The sequence below is a fragment of the Meleagris gallopavo genome, chromosome 10 (genome assembly GCF_905368555.1).
Source record: "Meleagris gallopavo chromosome 10, MGAL_WU_HG_1.1, whole genome shotgun sequence".
In the NCBI taxonomy this organism is placed as follows: Eukaryota; Metazoa; Chordata; class Aves; order Galliformes; family Phasianidae; genus Meleagris; species Meleagris gallopavo.
In genome coordinates this window covers 15,935,046-15,956,311 of record NC_139413.1, presented here as the reverse complement: position 1 = coordinate 15,956,311, position 21,266 = coordinate 15,935,046, and the positions used below count along the sequence as shown (strand labels likewise).

Here is a 21,266-nt window from a genome sequence, read left to right as displayed (position 1 = left end):
CTTTCTTTCAAGAGAAAAGTAAGGGGGGAAAAAAAAGAAAACAAAAACAAGCCAGCCAGGTGGTGAAGACAAATTGATTTCTAAAATACATTAGTGATCTGTTCAAATATGCACCAGGCCTCTAACCTTTCTCCCCAAATTACTCAAGCACTAGGATCATTATCTGGCCTAAGAAAAGCATCCAAGGGCTTGCACATTCTAGAGCCTCAATTGTTTTCAGACTTTTACAACATGCTATCCTGCCTTAGAGCTGCACAAATTATTTTCTCTCTTGCCTTTTGTATCAAGTGCTGGCCACTCTACAGTACAACCGAAGATCACATCTCTAGAGTTCAGAGGCGATTTCAGCTGAGAAGGCTGCAGCTGAGTTGGAATCTTCCATCATATGCCCATTATAGGCTTCATAGGAGCACTACTGAATGGATAAGGCATTTGCCTCCTAAGCCAGCAATTGAATGTCTGTGTTCCATCCAGAGTGCCTAACTGTATCAAGCGAAACATTACTGAACTTCTCATACATTTGCTCAAAGGCAGCAAGTCAGATTTTTATGTCTAGGGCCTGACCTACTACAGGTAAACCAGTAGTCATGTCAACAAAAGCAGAAGCTTTGGACAACACCATTAGCAAGTATTTCCTTTTCAACCATTGTGTTTTAGTTCTTTTTTACTGCCTGTAAATAATAGAACATGAATTTACCAAATTCTAGTTAGTTTGTAACCATTATCTTACTGCACAATAAGCTCCCAGCAAGTCCTTTCTAAGACTTCTTCCTGCCAGACAGCAAGGGTGAACATAGGTAGTATTTTGAAGATCAATCTTCTGTAAGCAGCAGCTGTCAGGAAGGTAAGGATTTTGTAGAAGTTTGGCCAGCATCATTTCCTTTTTACCCAAAACCAAACTGCCACAAGTCCTACTCAAGCAAGTAGAATGGTATTTCTATTTGCTTGTGAAAAAATGATCATCATTCTTTAAATTATGCCTATTATGGAAGTTTATAACCACGCAAAAAAATTACCTATAATTAAACCAGTAAGTTTAATTTAGACACACTGTACATCAAATATTGTGGGCAAAATAGCACAATAAAGAAGCCTAACAACAACACAAAATCAACAGATTTCTTTTCAGTAAAAACTATTAAGAAAAGGTTGTGATCCATAAGTGACATATTAAAACATTTACAAAAGGGAGAACAGCAAAACAGCAATTACTTTGTACTTCTGTGAAGCTCTATAGTTTTACTTAAGTTTATTTCAAGGTAATGAATTGTGCTAATTACGGTCTCAACGTTGAATGCATCGTTTAAAGAGAAGTGAATCCTTCTTTCTTGCCAATAGTTGTAGTTGCCAATAGTCCCCTTTTTACATGTGGGATTTTTGTTTGGTTTGCTTGGTTTTTACTATGGAATTACTTTTAAATGTCATTCATATATTCTTCATGAATAATTGCTGGTTCTGCACCACTTTCTTTTCTCTTAGAGGTGTTTTGCAAACAGAACTCCCACAGACACTTCTCAAGGATTGGTCTTCTTTAATGTGACAGAACTTGGGGCACGAATGCAGTCCTTGACAGCTCTCCTCCAATTAAAGCTTCTGTGCTCTCATCCTGGTCAGTCAGCTGGTGTCACATTACTGGCTTTTCTTCCCCAAACACCTCAATTAGTTAAGATCAGTCTGTTCACAGTGAGGCAGGTCCAGATAATGGGTTCCATTGCAATTCAGAGAATTATTTTTCTCCATATAACTATACTTTCTTTGCACATATTAGTGGTGAATTTCAATGTGTAATCATCAATTGATAAGTATTAAGTTGTCATCACTTTGTCGTCTGCAAAACAAAAATTCACTCAGTAAGGAATAGAAAACATTTACCCATGCAAGACTCAAGAAGAGTTTTGCACATTCCGCCCTGCACTCTCCCAGTTTCAGGATACAGCTCTCAACACACACACACAGTATGTTGACAATCAAACAGAAAATTGTTACAAAGTTACTTGCATTCCAGCTACCAAAGTTCTGCCCTTACCACACTCCGCAGCATATTGCAGTAAAGCACATTTATTATGCTCAAGTAGATAATAATCTTGCACAGCAAATTGGATGTGAAATTTGAAGCCATACCTTGCTAGCATTTTGCCAGAGTACATCAAAAGTATGGAGCTGTACTTCACAAAAGCTTCAGTATGCGAGCAGAAGGATTTGTTACACTAGATAGGACTCAAAAAGCTTTCACATTCAGCACTATTCCTTCTCCTATAGCCTTGGCTTTCCTGCCAGGTGGACTGTGCCCACAGCCATTTTGCACACAAGTAGTTAGGCACTCAGAGGTGTATTAGATTTCCTCAGAAAATGAATTAAAGAATAGATTTCCAAACCTGATGAGTTTCAGAGGAGACCTTTGTATCTCACAAAGGAGCCTCACTAAGATCTCTAAAGGCTTGAGTTCAGTGTTTCCAACATTTTGACAGATTATGTTTGCCTCACAAACATAACAGAGTTTTGGAAATAAGTACAGGTCCCTTGCTGAATCACATCCTCTTGCTGTCTGCTACTTCCTCCAGCCTGGTGGAAAAGCTATTTCAAAACAGAAGACTTACAAAACCCCTAAGCTGCAAAGACTTAATTTGCTCCTGTCTTCTTGGCAACTCCACATCATGCTCTGCCATCCTGCGATCAACATCCACTAGTTTCTGCACAGTGATTTACGTATGAGCAGAACACTTCAAATGTGTTTAAACTCAATAAACTCCCTTTCACTATTAGCATTCTAAAGATCTAACACCAAGTAGAACAGAAAAGGAATAAGCGAGTCCAAGTATTGCGTGGGTAGAATTCCAAGTGCTCCAACATTTGTGTAAAAGGACTTTGCAGTGAGAAACTAACCAGTATTGCAAGGATAACACATTAAAAAAAACACCCAACTGACCTTCTACAGCAGCAGATAAAAGGCATGGAAGTTTGTTCTTTTCTGTAAGAAACACTGCCACAGTCTTTTAGAAATTCATCTAGATCTGTTGCTAGAAACCCACTTTGTTGGTATTTCTGAAAAATAAAGCATGTTGCTTACAACGCATGAGAAGTTATCAGGCATTAGGTGTTCTTTTAGAATATAAAAGCCAGAAGCTATTTGGCTCATTAGTTTAATATGCTGTAAGAATTTAAAAAAAAAAAAAAAGCAATTCTATCCATAAATACCATATATGTAGTGGGAACTAAAAGTGATATAGAATTCATATTGCTCAGAATCTCTTTTACGTTTGTTTACTGTCTGTGAGACCAAGCAAGCAATCTTTAGGTGTATTTGCATTGATTGCCTCTTGCTCCCATTAGCTGCTGTGCTCACTGGGTTCATTTTCACTAGAAACTGCAGTTCTGAATTCCAAAAGCCCCACTATGAATGTTCAGCATCACTACTCATAAGAAGTGCTCTGCAAAACATTGGTTCAGCATGTTGAAATGTTTCCCTATTGATACACATTATGTGCTCAGGGGAAAAAACAACAGTAAGGAACTATTTTGCAGTTCAGAGCATGCAATAAACTCAGAATCACAGACAGTTAAGTCGTATTTGGAGATGCTTAGAAAATGGAGTTCTTGCTCATTCTTTAAACTGCGGTTCATTTCAGACCTTGCCTTATTCTGCTGGCTTCTTTACCTAACTTAAGACCTGTAGAGTACTTTCCACGTTTGCCTTCCCCATGGTTACTGCAGCTACTGGGAGCAGGAAGGGGAGTCAGCAGCAGAAAACAAGAACAAAAGGAAATGAAAACTCCCTTTCACTTTTAGCCCAAGATAGATTGCACAAGTTTACCTTGCAGAAGTAGTGCTCTTGGTTTGGGGTTGTTTTTGTTTAGAACAAAAACAAAACAAACAAAAGACCACATTCTCCAGCAGCACACGAATCCTGTCTGGATACCTATACAAGTTTAGAGCTACCTTTTTGGAACTAACCACGTTCCTGCTAAGTAGCTTCTCTCACAGACAGCAGTAAACCCTCCTCAAACTCAGCTTCTGGTGCCATGAGAAGAAACACTGACTCCAAACAAGACAGATCCAGTTCTGTGTAACCATATTTAAAATCTGATTCTTTCTACTCATCTTTCAAATACCTTCCAGCTATGTTTCCATTAGCTATTATCTTTTTGAAGCCAATTTCAGCACCAGAAAGTACAAAATAGAGGCTCACATTACAGATGATTTCCCAAGCCAATTATTGGTTAGTCACTTGGGTGATTACCCAATCATCATCCCAGGCTAAGCTACAGAGTTTTAATTTGCTAACAAGTCATCATAATTAATGCTGAATATTATGGTGCTGGGTGATGAACAAGAATGAATATGAAGCTGGTTAGAAATGCAATAGAATACAGATGTTTTACCTTTATGGTGTCATAGGCGTCTGTGATCAGAGCAATAAAAAGGCTGAGGATCATGTATATAAACAGAATAATGAAGGAATACAGATATAACCGACTGAACGTCCACACCAACATGCTTTTCTGCTGGATTTGTGCAAATGTTGCAAACATATCATCACCATTGACCAAAGAAAACAAACACTCAGCTACTGTGTTCAGGTCTTCAAACTAGAAGGTAACAAATACAATGTCAGATTAGAATTCAACAATCACTCATCCAGATTAAAGGGAAGATGAAAGTGCTATTACAAAAGTTTTTTGTTTTTTTTTTTTTTTTTTTTTGCAGGGAAAAAAAAGCCAATTGAAACATTCCAACACTGCCATATTTTGTTTCTTTTCTGCACATTCAGACTGAAACACGTCAGCAATAACCATGATTATATTGCTACACAATTCTGAGCACTTTACACCAACGCCAGAAATATAAGATTTGTTCTCAAGAAATACCCTGCAATGCTCAACAGGTACAGCAGCCAATAATTTTTCTCTGTAGTGGTCACTTATTTAGATGTTGCAATAACATCATCTGTCATTGAGAAAGCCCTCTGAGCTGTAGCTAGAAGTTACAGCAACTGAGGAACTGTCTGGATAGAATTATGGTTTCATTTCAAGGACATTGTCTCAAATATCTGATATATTCTTTCCCCCCAGGCTCTGAAGCTAAATTATCATTTAACTTCTGCACAACCACCAGGTAAGTACACTTCCCCTCTGCCTCTGCAAATAACCAAGTCTGTTAGCAATACTTCGTGAGCCAACATGAGTTAATGCACAATGTTAAAACATTGCCATAATTGATGAAGTAACATGACTACCGTCACTTCAGTTGCAGTCCTATATTGAAATCAAGATGTCAAGATGCATATGCTTTAAGAAAAACATACTATTGCACAAGAACAACAGGTCTGGTCTTACTATTGCTCATTTTCTTTCTCTTGAATTCTTTATTTTTAAATGTACTGCGAGACCCAGCAGCACATTTGTATCTAGGAAGACAAGGGGCATGGCACACGTAATTCTTGAGCAACTGCTGAGTTCTGATGCCAGAGAGAAGCCTGATAAGCAGAGTTCACCTGCAAGCCCTCCAAATTGTCACTACACTGCAAGCAGGATTTTTGCTCTCTCCTTGACTTCAGTAACAGAAGGGAGGGAGTTACTGAAAAGAAAACTCTTCCATACTTGTGTTTTTGAATTAAGGTTCTCAGATTCTGAAAACATGTATAGATCTTCTCTTCTCTGTACATGCACAGATCAGAAAGGACAGGTTGCACAGCAAGCACACTGCCTGCCCCCCACCAGACTCTGCACAGCACCACACTGCCTTCCAGTGGAGCTATGCAGAAGCATTCATAAACAACACTCAAAATCCTGCAGAACTACAGTTGCTTCTCTCTAGAAGGACCTGTGAAAGAGTTAACTTTCCACAGATATATTATTAACCATGCTTCTTTTCACTGAGGGAACCAGTGTATTTGCTGCAGAGATTGCAGGGAAGTAGGAAGAATAGCATTTGTGCTATGTCTCTCATAAATTAGTCTCTGTCATTACAAATAATTCTACAGCACATAGTATATCAGAGAAATGCACTGCTATCAAGTTGAAATACATGCAGACTGAACATTGTTTCTTAAAAGAGAAAATTACACCAAATTTGAGGAATTAAAACTCTGGGGTACAGGAAGCTGAAGCAATTGCTGCAGTGTGCATCTTCATCACTATGCACAGTGTGTGCAATCAGAAAAAAAAAAAACAAAAACCAAGAATAAGTCACACATTTGTTACTCATTAAGAGATAGTTACAATTGATCACATTAGCAATCTGCCCTTCTTTTTTGTCCCTTCCCCTCCCCCCAGAGAGTCATACTGAGCATCAACCATGAAAAGAACCCCAAATTTACAGTCGTTTTTGCATGTATTGTGAAATATACAAAGCTTTGCTACCGTACTCATGTTTCTGACAAGAAGAGGAATGCCCTAGGCAAACATTTAAACTTGGTATCAAACAAAACATACCCTCATAGGAAGCAAAGTAAACACAGAAAAAGAAGTCATTCCTCCTTTTGAGTAAAGATTTAGTGGCTGTAGTTACATTGCTTGGGAAAAAAATTAGAAAACAAAGTCAATCTGTGAGATTCTCAGAAATGGTAGCAGTGAACTTCATCCTAAACACACTGGAATTACCAGAAGAGGGCGAAAGAGAACAGAGCAATGCATCTTCAGCCAGAGCCAGACCCTCGCCTGGGTAGCCCATCCAGGCACCAACACAAACAGCCTTGCTTTGGAGATTACACGTCAGTACAATTTAGAGTACAGTTACTTTGTTAGAAGAAGCAGGTGACAGAAGGTGCACATGGGAGGAGAAACACAGCTTCTAACAACAAAACATACACACATGAAACAGGTCTTAAATTTCTAACTAGGAGCAATACACAGACGTACATACAGTCAGACCAGGGAAGAAATAACACTGCTGACATACCTTCTCATGATATGGTCCCAATACAATCCAACCACAGAAAGTATAGCCAAGATAAATCATCCCAGCACAACAACAAAACCTTAGCACTTTGGGTAATGATGCTTGCATAGTTAAAATGAGCACCTACAAGTTAGGGTGGAAGAAAGGAGAAAGAGAAAAAAATTACATGTGAAAGAGATTTGAATAAGAGTGACAGATAAAAATATAAATTTTAACTGTTGTATATTTTATTTCATCCTTACATTGTAAGTTTGAAAATATCCCAGGTATCTGATGACTCCAACCCAGACAAATAAAGTTGAGGTTCCAAGTAAAATGCTGCATACATCATAACTTGTGAGATTCTGAGGGATCCAAAGAGAGCAGATGGTCAAGTTGCAAAGCAAAAGATATGTCAGCTAGATGAAGTTTCACCAGGTCAGATAAATAAAGCAGGGCAGTCCAATATTGAAAGGATGTTGCCACATCACAAATAAATAAATAAATAAATTCAGACCAGAACAAGTTGCACTTCATTTAGAGAAATCACCCAAATACACTAGTGCTGTACATGGAAGCACAGCTACACCAACATTCTTGAAGTTTCACATGACGTCCAGAAGAACTAGAGCCCTTACTTTGGTTATTGTACAGTTCTAAAATTGGACTGAATATCTCAAAAATTTCATTTAAAAAAAGTCTAATGCGCACCATTGTTAGGCCAAAACAAGCTTTCATTCTCTATTTCATAATATGTGAGCCATCATTTAAATGAGAAGTGAACCTCAGGACTACAAGCCCCATCTGCACTGCAAGCATTAACAGATTTGAATAGGTTGCCAGCTGTTTCAAACTAGAACACCACTTTCACTACCAGCAATGTTTATAACCAACTCTAGTTACACTTGGTCTTAGCAGAAAGCTAGAACTGGTGACAATAAACACACAATATTCACCAAGTTTAAGATTTCCCATCCTCATCCCCCCACCTCACCACAAAGCCGGACATTAGTACATGCTTCCTCTGAAAGCCACTGTGAGCATTTGCCCTTTGAGCATTAGTACACCTGAAGCAGCAACAGCACACTACCTCCAGTTTTTCCAGGATAAAACGTTTTGTAAACATGTGAATTGTTGACACAGTTTTTCCAATAAAGCTAGAAGCTGCTAGCCAGACAAAACACATCAATATCAGCAAGCTCAGATCTAGAGGTCAAGGACTAGCAGCTGACAGTGGCTGTGCCTGTAGTTTGGGCAGGTCAGGACCACAGGCTACAATAGCCATGTTTGTAGTCTCAGGAAACAGAGCTGTTGTATCTGAGGGGATGACTCCTGACTTCCCTGTGCAATACGCACAACTACTTTTATGATTTTATTTGGTCCCATCCCTGGAGGCATTCAACACCAGGCTGGATGGGGTGCTGGGCAGCCTGATCTAGTGGGTGGTAACCTTGCCCTTGGCAGAAGGTGGGAACGAAATGATCTTTAAAGGTCCCCCTCCATCCTAAACCACTCTATGATTCTTACAAGAATAAGATAATGCAAGGCTATTAGTTAGGAAATACCTACACACAAGTTCTAAATCAGCGATTAGGGGATTCAGCACTGTGGAAATAAGAAGTTTAGATAGCTTATGTGATCTTGCTGAAAGACTTTGGGGAAAAGGGAACTGAAATTAGTTATTAGTCAGAATAACCCAACACAGCATTCATTTTATGGTTAATGCTCACATATCCTTTTTGATGCATGGAAGAATCCCATCATCACCCATAAAAGAGGTGTTCAGGAAAAAGGATAAGCCCAAGAGTTTGATGCTACAAAAAAAAAAGTCTCAAGTGATAAACACACAAAGCCCCAGATGGCTGCCTGTATTCCAGTACAGCTATCAATGATGCAAAACAAATAAAAGCTAACAAAAAGTAAACAAGATGACAAGTGACTGCTGCTGCTCACTTTCATTTGTCACCAAGTTAAAACACATTACACTTGATTCTGATGAGTCTACTACTTTACCTAAAGCACCTCTCACCTTGGCTTTTATCTCCATTTTTAGGATTGACCCAGTGATTGTCATCACATCGCTGATAATTACCAGGACGTACCAGCCGTTTATGAACTCCATGCGATCACTGTAACTGACACAACGGTTGTATTTCTCCAAGAAGAAGTTAACAAATCTCTGTTGAGAAGCATTTATGTGTTCAGTTACAGGTCTCCTTGCAAGAAAAATATGCACAGATGCCTCAATACTGTAGCAATACTTAATGTTCACATACCCACTTTTTGCCCACAGTATTTGCTAGAATAACAGCGTAAAAAAAAAATCATCAGTAATAGCAACAGAAATGAAGAAGAGGGAAAAAAAACATTAAAACTGGTTTAGACTAGTAAAAACCACTTTCCACAGAACAGCAGATTTCGTAAATCATCCTTACTAACTTAGCCATGGCTTGTTAACCTCTGTTCAAACTCCTTCACAAGCAGTTTCTATCAACCCCCAAGAGGAGTAAAATAAGAATTAACTGTAGCTCAAATAGAGCTGTAAGGCAATTCTCCCTTTCAATAGAGCCGATGTCACCTCCTGCATCATACTGTCTGCTCTCACTTGTTCTTTTTGCTCAAGAATAAATGCCCCCAAGAGAGGCAATGTAATAGTTCATATTATAGTACTACACAGTCTGAAATAAAACCCCTTTCTGCCATTAACTGTTCATCACAGACACTTCCACATCCTTTCTAGAGGCAGAGATGCAGTAAGTGCAAGGCTTTGCAACAGATGTGCTAGTTGATAGTTCAAAACATTACTACACAAAACTAGCAAACACAATAGAGAAAAAAGGAACATTGGTATTATGAGCACTACACTTACTTGTCGTAGTCTCAAGGCAAGAACAACGGACCGTGAGCAGAGGATGAGAGATGCTAAGCAATTTAAGATGACAAATCCATCAAAAACTAGAATATACAAACTGTTTTTCTGGAGAACTGTAAAAAGTCAAGGAAATAAAATAGATTTTGTTTTGCCACATCTCTTTAAGCACATATTGTTACAAAACATCACCTATTTTGCATTTAAACACTCTCATCCCATGAAGTAATGAGGTTTAAAGATATTCCTTCCTGAGCCACATGTCTGGAGCACAATTACATGGATGACAAGAATGAAAAGCATGTTTGAATTTCTTGAAATTAATAAAGTATAATAAAATTATATTAATACAGACATCCTTTTTCCCCCCATTATGGTCATCTATCCATCTTTGTGCCAAGTACTTACATAGGGTAAACATCTCAACATCCTTAGAAGCCAATCAAACAAACAAACAAAAAATCCCACCTCATTTCTCATTCCCTGACATACAGCCAGAAACTTGTTTGACTTTCTGCACTGTGTTCTTTCTATGCACAGGTTTACAACCCAAGACACATGTTTTCCTTAGTTTACACTCTCAGTTGTTCCTACCAGTTTCACAACATAGATGTTGAACTAGACATCATATAGTTAAAATAATTACTTTTAATCGTTGTAAACAGTGTTTTAGCTTGATTTTATTACTGAATTTTGCATGATCCTTCAGTTGGTTATTCCACGTGAATAAACAAACTACTCTAGACAACTAGCTGAAAGAGAGCTGCCAAGGAATCACTGTACATAAATGCACACCAGAACATTTGGTGGTTATTCAGAACATACTATAAGATACCACTCTAATATCAGTTCAACATGCTATTATCAGAGAAACATTGGCTTTGGCCAAGCAAAAAGCAAGTTATTTGACATTGCCATTAACTGAGATCCTATACAGGACATGAAGTTACCACTGTGCCACAGCCCTTTACAGCAAGTTTACAGGAGAAGTAGCTGCATAAAGTACAATACAGCGACTATTCCTGTGAAGCAGGTTTTAATACCCAAATCTCAGCCATCAGATAAAGCCTTAACAATAGAAAAAGTGTAGATATCATCCTTGCTAATATATATCATTAAATTTAACCACAACAGAGGAGAAAAAAAGTAAAAACTTCAGAAATAGTATGCTTCAATTACTCAAAGAGAGATACCTTTGAAAACTATGAGGCTTCAGCTGGGAATTAACCATTGTTAGTACATTTAAGTGAACTATTCAAATAATCTCAGAGCAACAGAACAATTAAAATCCTCCTTCCAGATGGAGCCTGATGCTGACACTCACCACACCACTATACAGAGTGGACTGTTAGCTCAGTACCCTTACAGAAAAGAATTACTTCCCAGACGTAATTACAAAGAGGTAATGATTGGTATTAGGCAAGGCTTTTTGTTGTAGTGGCAGTGAGTGGGCAGGATGAACAGCACAGAGACAGTCTTGTTAGACTGACTCTTTCAGAGCAGGGAAAACATCGGGAAAAGATGCATAACGCTGCCATCACAAATAAGTGTGCACCATACTTACCAGAACCGAGTATGTGCCAGTCTTTGCATTCTTGAATATCAGTATCACTATTAAAATAGATTTTGATTTTTCCACTGTGAGCTCTATTGTTGAAAGTAATCTGGAAACATAGAAGTATATCAGAAAGAAGACTAGCAAAATTTTCTTTATAAAACAAGTCACAAAGCTAAGTGTTTTGACATAATATACATCAGTACTTGTTAGTCAAGTAGGTTTTAAGAAAGTTGTTGCCATAAACAGTGTAGACATTTGAGAATATATACTCAAAAAGGACAAAAGCAGTATTTCAAAAAGTCAAATATCAGATTTAACCTTTAGAAAGCTAACAACTACATATCTTCTTCTCAGGCTACGAAATTACCAGCTGGAAATAACATTGTCCCATGGAAACATCTTAAATAGCCTTAGGTTAGAAGAGGAAAGTAAGGACCAGGACATGCTCAACTACTTTTCCCTTGCAGTCTAGACATAAAGATGTTGCTTGTGGGCCCCTAAACTCAGACTACATATACGGTGTTGGAAGCGTCATACTCCATACTCACAGTATTTTGAAATGCATAGCAGTCAGGCAATTCACGGGCATGGATTGTTTGTAGGGCAACACCTTTCAGCTTGAAGGAGATTTTAATCTGTATAAGCCTAAATGTTTTTAAGAAGCGTATAAATATATACACAGATATACAAATGCACAAAGCATAGAAACTGCAAAAAAAAAATCCAAACCCATCCAATTTATTTAAAAGTGGGGGAAAAAAAAATCCTCAAAATATTCCTCCCTCCATCTTCCCCTCCAAACTAGTTTACCTGTAAAATTCGAGATTGAAGAATGAAGAGTTCAACTTCACTTCAGTGTTTGTACTGGCTAGCTCCTGAGGCTTTAAGATAATACAGTCTGTGGGGGGGAGGAGGGGGGAAAGGGGGGAAGAAAACCTGTAATGTTAAAAATTTCACCTAGAAAGAAGCACGGAACTGAGACAATCAGTTTCAATCACAAGTCCTAATCAAACAAGTACTCAAACAGAGCCCCAGCTCAGGGGACCACACAGCAGCTGAAGAGAAGCTTTAGTGAAGCCTCTGTATCATGTGGTGGTAGAGACACCAACCCACTGAAGTTACAGCCTTACCTGTGTCCAGAGATCTATATTTGAACATTTCAAATGGAATGGAAATTTAAAAAACAAAGCAAACACCATCCTAAAACCAGGGGAAAAAAAACAAACAAACAAAAAACCTCGCAACCTTATGATGACAGCTGAACAGCTTCCTAGAAAGCAAGAAGGAAGGAGGAAAACATTAATTTTCCTGTCGTTTTCATGAGGGGAAAAAAAAAGCTATTACAATAGCATTAGAATTTAAACACTTTACAATAAGATGCTTTTTAGTACAATGGTATCATACCTGTTTCTGTAGAAACATCTATGTTTGGCTTGTCATTGGAAGGAAGCATCCCACCTTTCCTGTACTGTTGTTTACAGATTTTTAAGCCTGATCCATCATGTTCGTAGCCAAGTGTCCCCAGGGATATGTTCTTTAATTGTCTGTACTAGTTCAAAAGCAACACAGTACCAGAAGTTAACAGAGATGCTTGCGTTTTTGCAAGAGACAATAACTTGCAGTTACTCGTATCAACATAACTTGATAAAAAACACTCTCAACTTGAAGACTTGTGTGAAAGAATAGATTTTGGAAAGTTAAGACTGCTGGCCACTAACAAGTAATACTTGGTATGCTGGTTACACAGTGGCTGGGTGCCCCATACCCCCCAGGATGCCTACCCAAAAAAAAAAAAAAACTACCCCTTGTTTGCTGGCCATTTACCGGACAAGTTATATGAATATGTCTGGTAGGGACTTCAGTGCAGTCCTGCAACTAACCACACAGACACCAGGGATATCTTACAAATTAAGCTCATGAGGTTACTCACTTTCACGTCACTTGGAACTTAGTTCAAAATTCAACACGTTTTAAGAAATCTGATGCTGTATAAATTAAATTCTTTTTCTATCTTCAACTCAAATGCTAGTGTGACAGCCAGTTAAAAGTACAACACTAAGAAATTTTAAGACTCACATGACCTATTTATGATTCAGCACTAAGGCCTAAATAACCAGTAAGCAATCTGCAGAGCTCCACTCCTGTTCCACGATAATCCCTTCACTAAAGCAATAATCTTACAGTAGGCAGAAAATTAGTGTACCTGAATTATAACTGCCTCTCTGAAGAGGCTGGAATTGGAAGTACATACAACCCAATTCAGTTTTCATTTTAGTCCATAAAATTCACTCTAAGAGCAAAATCAAAGCTATGCCCTGTGTGACTACAGAAAAGCAAAGCCTTCACTGTACAGTTTGAAACCATGGAGCATGCACAGAGCTTGGGCAGCCTCCAAAAACAATTTAACTTGCCCACTTTACACAAGCACAGAGGCAACTCAGAGCATGTCTGTGAAGAAGGTACTTTCTTTCTCCCTTATTCTAAATACAGCTCAAGTCACCTGGAAGGCATTACTGTGCTAGTTTCTTCACATGAGCTTAAAAACAAGGACTAGAAATGCAAGTAAATGCAGCAGTGTCAAGTCAAGTATTCTGCATGCATGGATCCACTGAAAAATAACAATAACCATTGTGGAAACCCAGCTCAGAGCAGCTCAGGGACAGGCCCGCGTGCCAACCCATCTCAGCACCAGCTGGCAGCATGCAAGAGTAGCTATTAGACCAGGGGCCCTTTAAGGAAGGAGGTATAAACAGCTAGTAATTCATTAGGTTTTAAAAATTACCTCACCAAGCACTTTTGCTTAGGGCAGCACACAGCACCGGTTAGCTCTGAAAGACGCATTTAGCTTCCCAGGAGGCTCAGGATAAATAAACATGGGAAGTCAGACAAGGCTTCCCTTAAGAATTTTTTTCAGTTAGTTTTGATACAAATTATATTTTTTCCCTCCTTAAACATCAATTTTTTTTAATATGCATCACTTGCCCATAGGAAGGAGGAGAAAGTGCACAGCATTTTTCCCCACTGGCCCATCACATAATACCAGTCAGCGGCCACTAAGAACTCCACATGGTGTGTCCAAGGACTGTCCTCATACAGAGCTCTGCTTTGCATTGCTGCTTCCAATCCCCAATACGTTTGGACAGCCAGCAGGAAAAGCTACCCTCTGTACCCAGTCAGAATACAACTGTAACTCAAACTGAGGAAGCCAAATCTGATTAAGGCAGGTTAACGGAACGGAAACAGCCATTAACCACTGCTTCACATCCCTCTCAGGGCATCTCCAAATCACTGAATCTAGCAGCTGTCACTCTGTTCACATGTGTTCTCAGACCCTGTTTCTCTGACAGGAAAACACCTGGCTCTAAGTCGCGCGCACACACACACGCACACACACCTTTCAGTAAGTGCTATAGAATAGTATAAGTAAAATTTCCACTGTTACATTTCTAAACAGCCAGGATAGAGCAATGAGCAGAGCACCCTGGTCCTCCAGACCCACTGTGCAGCTGGTGTGCACAGCCACTCCAGTGGCTTCTTCATTGCAGAAGCTTCCAAACTGGGCCAAACACAGGAGTATGGAAAGCTATGCACTATTCTAAGTGGAGATGTCTGTTGTATTTTTCTTATCCCTACCAAGTAGGAAAATATCCCACTAATACACGTATAAGCCTAACATTCACTAAGATCTTAACAGCTTCAGTCATAAATAGCTGTGTGTTATTATAATCTTCTATAATACCACATACTTCTACTTGCCCTTCTCCATTCAATGTTCACTTGAAGTCAGTTTTTAAAGACTTACACATGACAATAAGCTTTGGAAACAGCACATACCACTAAATAACCCAGATACACAATTTTTTAAGCTCCTTAAAAAATTCATCTGCATTTATACAACATAGATATATTGTGAAGAGACCTTTTCCTGATGCCTGTATCATACACTGACTCATCCTTGAGGACATAAAGCTATTCTTTCTCTATTGTCTTCTATCTGGACTTCATCTCAGCTTTAGCAGCTACAAAAGAAAGAAAGCAAGAGAAAGCAAGCAAGGAAGTAAGAACAGTATAGTAGAAATAGAAGCAACATTGAGAATTCCAAGGAGGATCGAGAAAACTGCTGCAACACTCACTTTAACATATCAGGAGACAGAGTTTTATCCTTGCCCAGCACAGCAGAAGCACTTTGCATCTGTTGATGCTTCTGCTGTAGCCTACAGATATCCAAGAAGCAGCAAGTCCCCACAAGAGGGCATTTAACAAGGTGGCACAGCCTTCACACACAGTATCCCCATGTGCTACTGGGCTCAAGGCAGGGGAAGGGTGAAGTAGTTTAAAGGTACTTAGTGTTCACGCCATTTGAACTGGCCTGGGCCCATAACCATCCCAAATGCAGGAGTCTGGTCTCATTTTACACAGACAACCTCTTCATCTCATGACTCCTGGATGAACTTAAATTAAATATAAAAATATTCACTGAATTTTCATCCTAGATTTATTCACCTTCCTCCCACAATTGTAAAGTAGCTGCTTTTTAAAGTACTATCCTTAACCAGTCCCCCTACATTCCTGAAAGTGACATATTCCTCAGTTTGAGGCCTCTGGCACTTGCTACAAAGCTGTGATTCAGTGTAGCTGTAAGCAGAAAATTTTTTGAATACCATGCATAGGTATACCCAGGCCCCTAGCTCTTCAACTAAGACCTAAACAAAGGTTGCAGTTCATGGAAGATGACTGATTTTCAACTTCCTGGATTTCAGCACTAAACAAATAAAATTTTGTCTTGGACTCATCTCCAGGAGACAAAAATGCAGACATCTAGACACAAGCTTTGTGACACCCACCTAAGGGGATTCACCAAACTATCAAATTTGAAATTCAAACGGAAACTGAAAAATAGAAGCATAGTAAAAATCTATTAGTATTATAAATCAATCAGCTTTAATACTCTTCATTATGAACAAATACACTTACCTGATCAATAACATAAAATATGCTGTCATAAGCATCCTGTTGGGTATATATGCTGCAGCTGTAGTCATCCTCATCGACACCAGAATAGCCTTTCAGGAATAGGTGTTTAAAAGCAACAGTGTTCTCCTCTTTGAACGAAACCACCAACTGGTTACTCAAACCAAAGAAGACAAGCTGACAAGAGAAATACAAATTGAAGTTTTGAATGTTGTTGAAGCAGCAACATTTTGGGAGCAATTTGAAAGTGTAATAAATACAAAATAGGAGTGTGTGTGTTACTGAAATCCTGCTACAACGGGAAAGAGAACCTACCTATTTACAATATTAAGTAAGGCCACAAGGCTAATAAAGTCAAGGTTTCTATATGCTGAGCATGAAAAACAGAAATCAATAAGGTCTACTGATCCCAAAACTTTGAGTGCAGCAACTAAACAGAGAGATGGTCACTGCTTTGTTTTATGCATCCACTACCAGCAGCTCTATCTGGGACCTGCCACAATTTTTGTGGATGATGCAGAGGGCAGAAAAGCAGCCTCCTAGCCCAGAAATGCCCTGCTTTGCTCCAAGACAGCAGCAGCTTCTGAGCATGGTACACAGCCAGATAAAAGTGTTATGGGACCCCACAGCAACAAAAGGCATCACTCCCTGAGCCTGGCATTGCTTAAGGAAGCTATAAGAAGGAGCAGCAGACAGCAGTTACTCCTCAGGATTTGCACTGACCAACTGCGTGGATGCCCCATTTCCATCCACTACGGAAAATAAAGTCTAGAAGTTGAAATCAATCTAGAAACAAGATTTTCTTCATGAACATAATATCTGGAGGATAACCCAGGCACCAAAAAGCTAATTATCATCCTAGACTTAAAGTGAAGTGAAACTGGCACATTACTGTATGGAGTTTCCAAGAAGCAGAGAAGAAGCAAGAGAAGCTGCAAGCAGGGGAACCATGAACTCAGAATTCCCCCAAAGCAAGCAAGCAGGCTTCACTAACATTCAGATTTCTGCACTGAAGGTAATGGAAATCAAACACCCTTCACTGGGATTCTTCATCTGTTGTCTTAGGTAGCAATTGCTTAGACTGGGGACAGGCTAAAGGGATACATGCAGCAGTACTGTTTAGACCAAAACCTTCTAGTTACATAGCAAAGCCACGACCAGGACAAAGAAAAGGGGATGCCAGCAGTGCCTGGTATACATTACCTTTAGATTAATTACTGAATCTGCACACTTCAAGCCAATTTCTAAATTAATTGCATCTTCATGATTGTAAAATTATTATCTGAGTGCTACAAATGAGCCTGCAGCACTCTACTTAGGATAACTGGAAAAGGATCAGGGGTCTTCCAACCACAACACAGAAAACAAGCATATACAGCAGGGTTTGCTCAGGGGACTCCCCAGGGAATTTCAGCACAGCTTTAAGTAAAGCTCATTCTCCACACTGGAACAGAAGTAACAGAAAACTGTTCTACTTACCATGAGTGGCTTCAGTGCATTCCCCAGGACTCAGCCTGAAGGCTAGCACAGGTCTACTGACTCTGAAGGGTCTTGTGAAGCTGTGATGCCTCATGTTTCAAGTGGAACAAACCTCATATTTCATATGGTCATATCTAAAAGGATCAACCACTGTAGCCCGTTTCAACCTGCAGCCCAAGCTGTACTGGGATATCAGGCCTGCAGCAATGAGGCCAGAGACTTCATCCAATCTTTCCAGCAGGGATTGGAGGGTGGAAGTGCTCAGCAGAAGGCAGGGTCACATAAGCATGGTAGGGCTTTGTCCTATCAGGTAAGCCAAATACCAGCCTGAAATCCTCTAGCTCTGTGAGTTTTAAGGAGTTGTATATTTACCTATACTTGCAAAGTGTCAGGCGTCAGTGTCCTACATTTCAAAGGTTTGGAAAAAAACTACAGATAGATTTTTCTACTCTCACAACTGTCCTGTTTTGCTTCCCTCACCCTCCAGTCAGCATTTCTCAGTGGACTGCAAGATAATCAACCACACCATGATAGCAGTGTTGTTCAAATACCCGCTTTCCTTTGCCTCTACTTATGCTGTCCATGGACTGTTTGAAACACAGAAGCAAGAGACATGTCTGATTTCAACTGCCCAGCCATCACCAAGCAGACTATAGTATTTTCACATTGAAACTTATACTTGATGTTCCTGGCTGCATTATGAAAACCATTCCTTTTGAAATGGCCCAGAGAAACAATTATATATGAATGAAATAGGAAGCAGAACATGCAGCAGTACTGCAGCAGCAAGCACTTGGTAAGGTCATGCTGGATTTCGCGGAAAGGATGAGTCATTTGTTTTAAAGCATTACCTTAGAAACAGCTAATTAGCTGGTCAAACACTGCCCCAAAACCTTCAGCAGGCATTTGTAATTTAGGTTATGTTATTTTTCCCCTTCCATACATGCCTTCCACAGCACTTCTTTCTTTCAGGACTGGAGCAGCAAGCCTAAGGCAGTAAGGAATACCCAGGGATGGCAGAGTGGAGGATCACAGACCTGCTTCTCCTACATGACATCACTATGCTTTCTAAGAGTAACAACAGGGTAAAGATTACCTGAGAAGTCACCATAACTATCTTCAAAATCTGCAAAGCCAGCTTCCATGGTATCTGGTGTCTTGCTCTGTATTTGTCACAGGGGTTCATGAAGTAAAATTTCAAATCCTCTTTTAGAGCCGTCTCTTTTATATCTAAGTCTGACTGAGCCATCATATTTCTGCCATATAAACAATATATTAATTAGAAATCAGCAGAATGCTTCAGCAAACGATTTCTTCATGTTGCAGTTTCACCTCAGACATTCACATTACATTAAAGGCCTGTGAAGTTTTCAGTGTTTTGTCTTAAAACAACAAAAGTTAAGAAGCATTTCCCTTCAATCACATCATTAAAATAATTCAACTGTAGCAACAGTTTTCCCAGGAAGCAGTCACTAGACAGAACACTTGAGAGTAGACTTGGTACAGCTGTTATCTGCTTTTTAAAGCTGAAGCTTTGGGACAAGCAAAGGCTGCTATTAGCACCTCCCAAACAACTCACATTTCACCACCAGAAACAAGTGCTGAAAAAAGCTGAGCACAGCACACTGGTGTTACGAACCATTTTTAGGGTTAAAGTCACATATATTTATTTATTTAAATACTTATGCATATCATATGTGCACACATACATTGGAGGAACAAGCACAGAAGACTGTTGTAGAAGCCTAGAATCACCAGATATTTCTCCTTCCCAGCCAAATGCCACATTGGAAACTTTCCCCCTCTCACAGATTTCCAGCCCCCTTTTACAGGGCAGCAGTTGTCAGAACTTCGCCACCTCACACAAAGGTCAGAACCAAACAGTTATCAGTTGTAGGGAGAGAGAAGTTAAAGCAGAACAAGCGCATCAGAAGCAACCATGCATGCTAGATAGCCACATTAGCCATCCGTCAAACTTCTCCCGTGTTTTGAGCTTCACAGAAGTAACCACTTTCTCTCCAGCTCAAAAAAACAAAACAAAACAAAAAAAACCCCTCATTCCAAGTTTTCAAATGCATTTTCACTTCTTTGTTCTCACCTGCCTTAGTGTTACTGCCTGAACTACAGGCCATGAAGCAATGAAGCACACGTGGTTTGCCAGGACCAGCAGCCTCCCAGCAAGAGAATGAGCTGAACACAGCCAAAGCATCACAGTGCCGTTCCCCCACAGGAGGAAGTGAAAATTAATTCTAACACTCGGATCTCAAGTGTTACCTTTATTATACCTCATATCAATCATTCACAAAGATGGCAGGAGGTGGGCTGCCTTTGATTTTGAGGCAGGGAAAACACAGGAAGGTTTTTTAAAAAAACAAAAAACTTGAAGAATACAGCTCTACTTAGCCTTTTTAAGAAAAAAACACAAACATTACTAAAGCTAACCCAGTATAAGAGAGAAACTAAGAAGAAAAGAGACCATCTGACAGAAAAACATATCATAATTATAGCTGGGAGTACTCTCTAGGGAGCAAGGCACATTTGCATTGTAACTCAGCCCTGACACCCCACAACTGCTGCCCTGTGCCAGATACTCTTCAACAGGCAGAAGCAGCACTGCTATGCACGCATGATGATGAATGAGCAAGACCCAACCCAGGCTAGAAGCAACAGGAGCAGGTGGGAAGGAAATAGGATGCAGGCTTAAGCTGGGTCTGATTTAAATTTAAAGCATGAAAGTGTGACAGAACTTCTCCAAGACAGAAAAATCCTCCCCTAGACTTCCAGTCAAGGCATATCTGAAGGAACAGCCCTTAACTCAAACGACAAGCCTTCTGACAAGGGCTATTTTCTTAGAGATTCACATACATACCATAAAAATACGGTGGGATTTTCCAAAGCCGACTTCCAAGCCCCTGCAGCTACTCTAGCAGCTTGACGAACAACAAACTTTCACTTCTGCACAGCTTCACCCAGCGCACAGCTGAGAACCACCGGCGCTGCCCTCGGCTCCCTCCGCGGATCAGCTGCGGAAACCCCCAGCAGGACAGCAGCCGAAGGCAGCACGCGGTACAGCAGCGCTCGCGGCACAGCCCGCTATCGCCCCGCGCCCTCGCCCCCCGCCCCAGGGCCGCGCTGACCCCGCTCACCCGCAGCTGGGGGCCCGCCCATCGGGCAGGCACTTGAGGGAGATCTCCATGCGGCGCGGGTCGCGCTGCCCCCGGCGAGACGGACGAGGTCTGCTACAGAACGATCAACCTTCACCGCACAACCCCAACCCACCGAACCGCAGCCCCGCCTGTCCCTTAAAGGGCACGGGCGGAGGAGGGTGCGTCGTGGGCCGGGCCCAAACGACCCGAGCGGCTATTGCCCGCCGGGAGCGGCTATGATGAGCTCTCATCTGTGCCCGGTCACCTGCGAAGCCTTGGTATGAAAGCCGTGGCCCAGCTCTTAGCTCGATGAGGTGACAACCAGCATACGATGTGTTGAGAAGAAAGATTTAAAAGCCCCTCCACA

The 21,266-nt window shown here is 40.3% G+C and overlaps 1 protein-coding gene across 5 annotated transcripts; it reads right to left on the bottom strand.

Annotated features, from left to right (window-relative positions):
- Window positions 1-1,017: 1,017 nt before the first annotated feature.
- Window positions 1,018-21,058, bottom strand: MCOLN2 (mucolipin TRP cation channel 2). 5 transcript variants are annotated; one of them, XM_085231422.1, is made up of 14 exons: window positions 20,900-21,058; window positions 18,850-19,009; window positions 16,278-16,451; window positions 12,708-12,852; window positions 12,114-12,201; window positions 11,852-11,948; window positions 11,310-11,409; window positions 9,746-9,861; window positions 8,906-9,055; window positions 7,140-7,241; window positions 6,898-7,020; window positions 4,380-4,586; window positions 2,927-3,042; window positions 1,018-1,828 (listed from the first exon to the last, which is right to left on the bottom strand). In XM_085231422.1, the coding sequence occupies exons 1-14, from the start codon at window positions 20,947-20,949 to the stop codon at window positions 1,792-1,794; spliced, it is 1,665 nt and encodes a 554-aa protein (XP_085087548.1). In that variant the 5' UTR covers window positions 20,950-21,058; the 3' UTR covers window positions 1,018-1,791. The 5 variants fall into 5 exon arrangements, with proteins under 5 accessions (XP_085087548.1, XP_003208790.2, XP_019474216.1 ...); XM_003208742.5 differs by lacking the exon at window positions 20,900-21,058 and adding an exon at window positions 20,623-20,785; XM_019618671.3 differs by lacking the exon at window positions 20,900-21,058 and adding an exon at window positions 19,852-19,999.
- Window positions 21,059-21,266: the final 208 nt, after the last annotated feature.